At 49.7% G+C, this 9248-nt stretch overlaps 1 protein-coding gene across 1 annotated transcript; it reads right to left on the bottom strand.

Moving 5' to 3' along the window:
• Positions 1-347: 347 nt before the first annotated feature.
• LOC124652086 (potassium transporter 23-like) lies at positions 348-7270 on the bottom strand. Its single transcript, XM_047191113.1, has 9 exons — positions 6923-7270; positions 3672-3900; positions 3309-3557; positions 3140-3190; positions 2759-3019; positions 2597-2649; positions 2386-2500; positions 2021-2275; positions 348-1701 (listed from the first exon to the last, which is right to left on the bottom strand). The coding sequence occupies exons 1-9, from the start codon at positions 7253-7255 to the stop codon at positions 650-652; spliced, it is 2598 nt and encodes an 865-aa protein (XP_047047069.1). The 5' UTR covers positions 7256-7270; the 3' UTR covers positions 348-649.
• Between the last annotated feature and the right edge of the window lie 1978 nt (positions 7271-9248).

Here is a 9248-nt window from a genome sequence, read left to right as displayed (position 1 = left end):
CCTATGTTCAGGCAGTTTTATTTTTACTTCTTTTCATGCACATCTTGATAATTTAGGAGCACATGGCACAGAATGGAACTAGTATGAGCATGTCTGGAACAGAGTTGTCTCCCATGCTGTATTCCGTATGTAACTTCTGTTTATATGGAAGAAATCTGGTACTCCTACTTACTGCCATGCTCTTATGTTTAAGATCAGCATGGCGTCTTTTAACAGGAGGAAGCTGCAACTCTGATTGCTGATATGACAAGAAATTGAAGTCAGGTTTCATGCGTACTAGCAGAACAAACCACCTTGCTTTTCATCTTGCATCAGATTGTAATTCTGACAGCTGGCAAGGATCAAGGTTGACTGAAGAAGACTAAATCAATCTTCTTGCCCATGCAAATCTCCGTCAATACCATACATAACATATCTCCGTCGATACCATACATAACATAAAATCAACCAAAAGCTTGGCAAGAATAAAACTGGGTACACATAGGGCCAATTCTACAACTAAAATGATGAGCAGTTGGCCGGAAGCTACAGTGAGTTTGTTCACTGTGGCGGTACAATCCCTGAACTACCAGCTGGTGTCGCGTTCCATCAACGGCGAGGTAAAAGAAACAAGCTTCGGTATTGCAGTACAATCGCAGCAGAGTGCTGGTCAGACCATGTACGTCATCCCAACACGCATGATGTTCGAGTGAGGGACCTTCAAGGCCGCGGTGCCAACCCTGCAATTCCTCCTTAGGAAAGCGTAGAAATAGTTGATGATGAACTTCTTTGTGAAGAATGATTGCTTCGTCGCCCTCACATCGCCATGTGCTAAGAGATATGTGAACCCAGATGCCATGGCTTCTCTCAGTGCCGAAAGCTCATACTCTAAGCTGGGGTCTTCTTCTGGGGAGATGGAGCTAGTAGGGAGCAGAGGAACGCTGCCTTCGGGGCCGGACATTCGATTTTCATCACTCAATCTCTGATCAGAAAGCAGTGGAACGTGCAGATCCTCAGCAGCAGTAGCAGGAAATGAAGGTACCTCGGGCACATCAGACACATCATCACGCTCTGCCTCTATTGTGCTCGCCTCAAGCGCGAGTTCCTGAGCTTCCCTCCGCATAAATTTCTCCAGGCTTTCAACCAAAAGATGCTCAAAGAAGCTATGGTCTTCTTTCCTGACATCCTTATAGCCATACCGCGCAACGCAACGGAACATGTGGTAGTCCTTCTGGCCAACCCTTCTGAACAAGAACCTTTCTTCCAGCGGCACATATGGGACAGGAACATATTTGATGCAAACAAAGACGATAGTGGAGTGCATTGCTGGCAGTGTGACCAACATTTGCCCAAAGATCGATGGGATTCCCTGGACCAGCTCATTGTACACAAGTCCAATACCTGGAACTCTTACTGTGCCAAGTGTCGACCCCAGGTCAAGAATAAAGTCCAGGGATATCTTCCCGCGCATCTCACTCTGGTACTTCAGCACGCTTCCATAGTTCCATGTATACATCATGCAGAGAAACAGTGATGAGAAAGCAAGCGGTAACCATCCTCCTTCTAGCAGCTTTGACATAACGGCAGTCAAGTAAATGAACTCGATTGCACCAAAAACAATAGGGAAGCACAGAACAAGGAACAAGTTGGTTTGCCATATAAGAAGCATCACCAAGGTTACCAGTGCAGTGCTAACCATCATGACTCCAACTTCAGCAATTCCTGAAATTTTTTAAGAGAATCATATGAGAAACAAATAAGAACATTGTTGAGGATAAATAATATCATATGCAATGTCTATGAGTGGTAACTGGCCATCATCTGATTGTTATGTAACATAGTATGATAAAGCCATGACATGAAGATGGATTTTTAAAAAGATAAAAGTGAATATCTCCCTGATTTAAGAGAAATCAGCACTACAGAGTTTTGTTTGCTACCACAACACAACCTCAACGAAGATAGTTTATCAGAGATATAAATTCCAGATGCTAAAACAAAAACATAATGATGTAAATTCCCTAAAGACAAAAACACTGACCGTATGCATTGGCAATATCGTTAGTACTCCTGAAAGTGGCCACGATGATGATGCACATGACCATGAGAAACCAATTCATCACAGGTATGTAAATCTGACCCATTACTTTCTTGGAAGTGTGGATTATTTTGATCCTAGGAAAGCAACCAAGAGCCATTGCCTGCTTTATGCAAGAGAAGGTTGCAGATATCATAGCTTGGCTAGCAATCATAGCAGCAAGTGTAGCTATCACCAATACTGGCCAGAACAGAGCATCTGCTTGGCAAATAGAAGAAGGTTCAAACAAAGGAACATCAAATGGGCAATTGTTTACAGTGATAATAACCTAGAAACTACGATGCATTTATGCCATCTGAACCCCTTACCTGGTACAGAATCATAAAATATTCTTTCTACAGCATGTGGGTGTTTCATCAAATATGCAGCTTGGCCCATGTAAGCAATAAGCAGGCAAGGGAATACCACAGCAGTAAACGCCAACTGGAACAAACAAAAGGAAATAGCAATTTAGATCAGATAGATCACACAGTAAGACTCAGAGAAGATGTATGTCAATTGACTAGTCAATGTCTTAACCTGTATTGATTTAACAGTAAAATGGCCCAGATCAGCAAACATTGCTTCAGCTCCTACAATTACAACATGAAATGAGTGTGCTGTGCTTGTAAATTTTGTAAGATCGGTGCTTCCTTCAGGGGATGTATTAAGTTGCCGGCTGGTGCTGGAGTAAGGAGGTACCTGTGATGCACAAGACACAACCACCAAGAGCTGACCATGCCTTTATGCCGTTCATCTCGAAAAAGTAGTAGATGTACATTGGATTGAATGCTCTCACGACTGAGATGTCATACTTAACGATGTTGTATATTCCAATGGAGCCGAGATTAAGAAACCACAAAGCCAACACAGGAGCGAACATGACTCCCACTTTGCCAGTTCCAAACCTCTGGACGCTGAACAATAACAGGAGAACTAGGATGGAAACAATCACAACAGCATCTGCAAAAAGATGAAGAAAAACATTCATGAATAAGATAGTTTAATATTCCGGCAATGATCTAATGACAGAACATAAGCAGACTGCTGTTGTGTTCATGGAAGGCATACAGAATACCATACTTGTGTCAAATCCAGCGACTTGACCCTGAAGACCACTGACAGCAGACATAACTGAACATTAAAAAAAAAAAGAGGATGGTCAGAAATAATGCATTTCCGAGGTGAATATAGATTGTATAGTCTGTATTGGTACAAGAAACAAAGACCAAACAAGGTGCACATGAAGCACCTGACATTGATGGAGTGAGGATGCCATCTCCAATCACCATGGAAGTCCCCATCAGAACCAAGAAGAGAAGGACGTTTTTGAAGAGTGGCTTCTTTTCTAGGCATTCCTTGACACACAGAGCACGTTCAAGCTCAGGAGTAGGCAACTTGAGTCGGAAGCTAGAAATATCTTCATCCACGCGCTGCTGATTGGGCAACAGACTAACTTTTGCATACCTGCAGATCAAGGAATACAGTGCAAACGTGCCCCCTGCAAACCATGAGACACGCAGTCGGTACACCCAACCATTATTTACTGAACATACAGCTGACAGTCTAGATCACATTATTTACTGAACCAGTGCTGCAAATTTGGGCATCTTACCTTCGCCGTTGTCATTAGCTTTGAGCACTATGAAGACGTACTTCGCGAAAGGGATGAGCGCTATGGTGTACATGACGAGTGAGAGCGCTCCCAGGATCTCCACCTCGGACTTGATGGGAACTTTGCTGAACACGTCGCTGAAGACGTAGAGAGGGCTCGTGCCCATGTCACCGTAGACGACTCCGAGGGTTTGGAACGCCATCGCGGCGGTGCCCATCCACGACATGTCCTGGCGCAAGGTGCAGCTAAGAGGGGTCAGTCGTAGTGTCAGATGATTCATGTCATGTGGTGGAAAAATATCTGGCTAGCACATGCGTCCTGACTCGGGCAGGGCACAGTCACCGCCGGACAGTAATAATGTGCACGGAATTGCTTCACACACGACAACTCTCATCCGATCTCTGTACGACAATTCCTACACCTCGTGCTAGTTACAGCTCCTAATTAATTCTCTGCTCCATGCCATAGTCCAGCCCAAGACCAAAACCACTATACTGCTGACATCGTTAAAACCTGTTCACGACTCCACCTTTTCACTCCATACTGCCCGTCTTCTTCAAGAGTTCCATCCCATCTCTTCACAGGCTGCATCGAGGAGGCTAGCGCCCCATTCCCCTTAGAGCATCTCCACCGGTGGCCCCGATAGCGGCCCCGATAGCGTTTTAGGGCCCGGCATCGAAAATGGGCTCGCATCAGCGTGCCCCAAATAGAGCTGGCGATTTTTCCAGCCCAATAGAAGCGCCGGCAACTCCGTGCCGGCCCCTTAGCGAAGGGCGCGAATGGGGCGTGCCGACGCCTCGCGGCGCGACGGTTTTCGCGGTTAGGGGCGCCTTGCCAGCGAGAGGACGCTACGATTCGCATCAGCCGCGACGCGAGAAGGTTGGTCGTTGGTGTTTAATGGTCTCCCGCGTGGAACGTCCCTCAAACATGGCGTCGACGCGGCATTGGCGCAATCCGCACCACTGGTGCCGAAGCCGGAGGACGACGATGACCCGGATATGCGTGCCGCTCTGGCGCTGTCCAAGTCGGAGGAGGAGGCCAAGTGGCCGCATCTCGCGGCAGTCATCTGCACCTCCGCGATGGAGGAGGAGGCCCGGTAGGCGGTCGAGGACGCCGAGGCCTAGGCGTTGCTCGACCAGGCCCGCCGGGAGGAGGAAGCCTTGCGGCGGCGTGAGGAGGCTAGGCTCCGGCAAGAGGAGGCCAGGCGCCGGCGCAACGAGGAGAGGCGTCTGGCGGAGCATGAGAGGCAGCTCCACCTCAGAGAGGAGGCGGAGCTGCGGGCTGCTGCGGCGGAGCAGCGTGCGGCTCCCACTCGGCCTGGGGAGAGGCCCAGTGGTCACCGTGACCGGAGTCCCCTGTGCGGTCGAGCCACAACAGCGCATTGCCGCCCGGGGACATCGTCGATGCCCACGGCGACGAGGCCCACAGGGACTAGGCAGCGCACCGGTTGCCACCTCGTCTTTCTCAAACCCTAGGATAGGGATTTATATATTTTATTACTTTAAAGTTCATATAGAGGGCTTTCTTTTGTAGTTTAAATTTGCCTCATATGTTTAATGAAACATGGTTTAGATTAATTTTTTTGTTTTTTCCTTCTTTTTTTTGTATTTCACTTTTGGGGTGCTCGCACGTTGAACATAGTGCGAGATCCAAACAGAACGATGACCAGATCTGTCTGTCCGCGTAAACCGTCTAAAATAGACGGCCCAAGGTGCCCTAAGTGAAAGTAACCTACCAGAAGAAGAGAGATGGTCCGGTTCTTATCCAATCTCAGCCCCAGCCCAGACCCGAACTGTGCTAGCCTCTAATTGCCTCGCGCGCGAGAGTCGCAGCCCCGTAGGATCGTACAAGTATCGGACAAAAATTATCGTACGTATAGCAGGACTCTAATGTGCACGCCTAGGCCTAGCCAATCGCAATTGCCCACCCGAATTGGCAGAACAAGTTCATCGTGATTCAGGACTAATCCTCAGTAAACCTCCGGCGATCGATCAATCGATAAGATGTCAGCGGTCGCTTCATTTTACAGTCTAAATAATCAACTCCAGCTCGCGAAAAAACAAAATGACCCCAAATCTGGGGAGATTTTACTATTTGCCACGTTTTATTTCAGACTTCTATAATTTGCCACACTTTACTTAGCCTTTGATAATTTGCCACAAATTAGATTGATTTCTTTCTAATTTGCCCTCTTTCTCTCTTTGCAGCTCTATTATTTATTTTAACACCAAAATACGTTGGGAAATACAGTACTTCTACCGATTGGATCGATCAACCAAAGATCCCAAAATCTCTCATTCCTTTTCTTGCAGCGGACCGTAAGAGAGAGCTCGGACGGAGCGCCGCCGCCCCCCGGCCACCACGGACGGCTGAGGAGGAGCAGAGCCACCGCCCGCAGACAAAGCTGACCGGACAAAGGTCGGAATCCCTCCTCGAGAGGCCGGCTGCATCGTCAGAGGTCGGCGCCTCCTACTGGACATGGTGCCGCTGGAGAGATCCTCCGTGGCTGGCCGACAAAGAAGGTGTCATCGGTGTCGAGTAAAGCTATGGCGCGTTGAAGCATAGCTGCAGCACTTGTCGCTCGATGCTCACCCCATCTCCCAGCGCAAAGAACTGATCTCCTATAAGAAGTTATCTGAAGAATACACAGGCAGAAAAAGATCAACCTGGCCAAGAAACTGAGCTCGTGCGTGCAGACATCAAGAGGCCCAATGACCAGATTTCAGAGCATTCGGTGATCTGCAATTGCAGAATTCGGTTGCTAGTCAGTAGTCACTAACCTTCTCCAAGCGAAATAGGGAAAATTTTGATGGGATTGCATGGATATGGTGGTTGCTGTTCATGATCGGCAACCATGGCTGCGCCACCCGTGGTCCGGCCTCTGCTGCCGGTGATCCCGCCCCAGCTCCTCTTTCTCATGTCCTGGTTTCTCCTCAGCTGAACAAGGAGAACGGGGAACGACTTCATTGGTTGATCGATCGACAGATCAGGATCGTTCCAGCCAGGTTATTTGCCAAACCATACTAGTAATGTATTTCCCAACGTATTTTGGTGTTAAAATAAATAATAGAGTTGTAAAAAGAGAAAAAGGGCAAATTAGAAAGAATTCAATCTAATGTGTGGCAAATTATCAAAGCCTAAGTAATGTGTGGCAAGTTATAGAAGTCTGAAATAAAGCGTGGCAAATAGTAAAATCTCCCCCAAATCTGCGGATCACCACCAGGACGTCCGAATTGCTAAGAAAAACGCACCGTGTTACCGTGGCCGTGGGCGCCGCGCACGATCATGGCCTCGACGTCGAGGGAGTCGACCCGCTTGGGCCGCTTCCCGAGCCTGCGGCGGAAGCCGGAGGAGAACCTCCGCGACAGCGGGGCCCCGCCGGAGTCGGCCTCGTCGGCGGTGGAGATACCCGGGTGGGAGCGCTCGTCCCCGAGCGACCAGTGCGTGGACTCGGAGGAGTCGACCTCGCTGCCGTCCACCCACCGCGGGCCGCCGCCGCCCGACCGCGTCGGCCTGAGGGGCCGCGCCTCCGCCGCCGGCGCCGCCGAGGAGGGCGGCTCCTCCTGGATCCCGCCCTCGTCCATTCCCTCCCGTCCCCCTGCTCCTGCGGCGGCGCCGGCGGCCGTTGGATCCGATGACGATGATTGATGGGGCGGGCTGGTCCTGGACAGACAGGGATGACTGATGACTGAGCGAGCGAGCGAGATAAACGCGCGGCGAGGTCAGGTGTGGCGTGGCGCTTCGGGTTTGGGCACTCAGTCCTCGGGGTTTGGTTTGTCTACCACTCGGGACCGTATCAATGACGGCGATGCTGACGAGGCCACGAGTTGTACGGCTAGGATTTGTTTAGGGCATCTCCAGCGGCGCGACGCAAATTGGTGTCCGCGAGCGTTCATTTGCGTAGCGCGACGGATGCGAGAAAGACCGTTTTTGTCCGCGTGTCCGTTTGCGCCTGGGGTGCCTCCAGCGGCTCGACGCATTTCCGTGTCGGCATGAATTATGAAGTTTGGAAACAACAAAATAAAGAGTTTGTCATAATTATTACATCCAAATTTTAAAAAGTCTACATGAAAATAAAATGATATTCCTCTAGGCATGGTCTTCATGGCCAACCAATGCCCACTGATGCTCAATCAGATCCGTCTGTAGCCGTTTGCACACGTTCTCGTCAGTGACTTCTACATTCATATGCAGATAGTTCTCCTAAGATAAAGCCCCAGGGAGTGGCGCAACTAACTCACCTTGGAATTCCCAGTGGTTCTCATTGTGGCCATCAGGACGCTCGTTCTCAACGATCATGTTGTGCATGATCACGCAACGTGTCATCACCTCATGTATGGTCTTCAGCGACCATCTTCTTGCCGTGTGACGGACAATTGCCCACCGAGTTTGGAGCACACCAAATCCGCGCTCCACATCTTTCCTGCAAGCCTCTTGCATATTGGCAAACCTCCTCGTGTCTCGGAGTTTGGGTTACGGACAGTCTTCACCAGTGTGGCCCAGTCAGGGTAGATGCCATCAGTAAGATAATATGACTTGTCATATTCATTTCCATTGACCTCATACCTCACCCCGGGGAGCTTTGCCTTGCATGAGCCTATTGAAAACCGGTGATCGGTGCAACACATTGATGTCATTGTTGGAATAGGCCACGCCGAAAAATGAATGCCAAATCCATAAATCTTGAGATATGGTTGCTTCAAGAATGACAGTCCGTCCCTCCGCATGCCTGCTGTACTGACCCTGCCATCCAAATGGACAGTTCTCCACTCCTAGTGCATGCAATCTATACTGCCAATCATTCATGAGAACCCTCTAGACTCGTTGATAGACAACAGTCGCCTTGTATCCTCAACAGTTGGCTCCCCACAGTAATGATGTCCGAACACGACAATCACGGCTCGGTAAAACATGTACATGGCCTCAAGGAAGGTGCTCTCACCTATTTGAAGATACTCATCGAATATATCAGCAGCCATTCCGTATGATAGCATGCGAATAGCCCCGGAGCATTTTTGGTAGGAGGTGAAACCTAGCGCACCTGTTGCATCGGGCCTGCATTGGAAGTAGGGGTCGTAGTTTCTGACGCCCCGGAGAATGACCATGAACATCTCCCTTGACATCATGTACCGACACCGGAACATTTTTTCCTTGGACACCGGATCGGTGAGGTGGAAGTAGTCCTTGTGGAGCCGTAGCTGCCCTTCCACTCTGTTGCGCGGCAGGTTTTTTGAGCGGCCCTTGACAGATCCCTGGTGAAACGGCCCCTCATTTGAAGTGAACTCGTGGATCATGGAGGCCGCAGTAGTTGCCAACTGCGTCGACTGATCGGACTCCTCGTCGGAAGAGGAGTCAACGAACTCCGCGCGGAACTTCTCCAGCATCTGCCACATGTCCATCTGCGTGGGTACGAACTGTGGATCAATGGTCGCGCACAATAGCGCCGAAAATAGGAGAAGAAACCTACCGGTGCAATTGACCGAACAGGTCATGGGCGTCGCGGAAGGGCGGCGCAACCGGCAACGTTTGGCCCCAAAACAGCCGGCAGATCCGCGCCCCGAGCCAACCCCGAATACG

This window comes from Lolium rigidum, chromosome 5 (assembly GCF_022539505.1).
Source record: "Lolium rigidum isolate FL_2022 chromosome 5, APGP_CSIRO_Lrig_0.1, whole genome shotgun sequence".
Taxonomy (NCBI): domain Eukaryota; kingdom Viridiplantae; phylum Streptophyta; class Magnoliopsida; order Poales; family Poaceae; genus Lolium; species Lolium rigidum.
This window is presented reverse-complemented; position numbering and strand designations above follow the sequence as displayed.

Excerpts from the sequence above, each read along its gene's own strand:
- LOC124652086 (XM_047191113.1), bottom strand. The coding sequence starts at position 7,255 with ATGGACGAGGGCGGGATCCAGGAGGAGCCGCCCTCCTCGGCGGCGCCG. Across the intron at positions 3,901-6,922 it reads CCCACGGCCACGGTAACACG|GACATGTCGTGGATGGGCAC; the intron begins GTGCGTTTTTCT and ends ACCTTGCGCCAG. Across the intron at positions 3,191-3,308 it reads CCTCACTCCATCAATGTCAG|TTATGTCTGCTGTCAGTGGT; the intron begins GTGCTTCATGTG and ends TTTAATGTTCAG.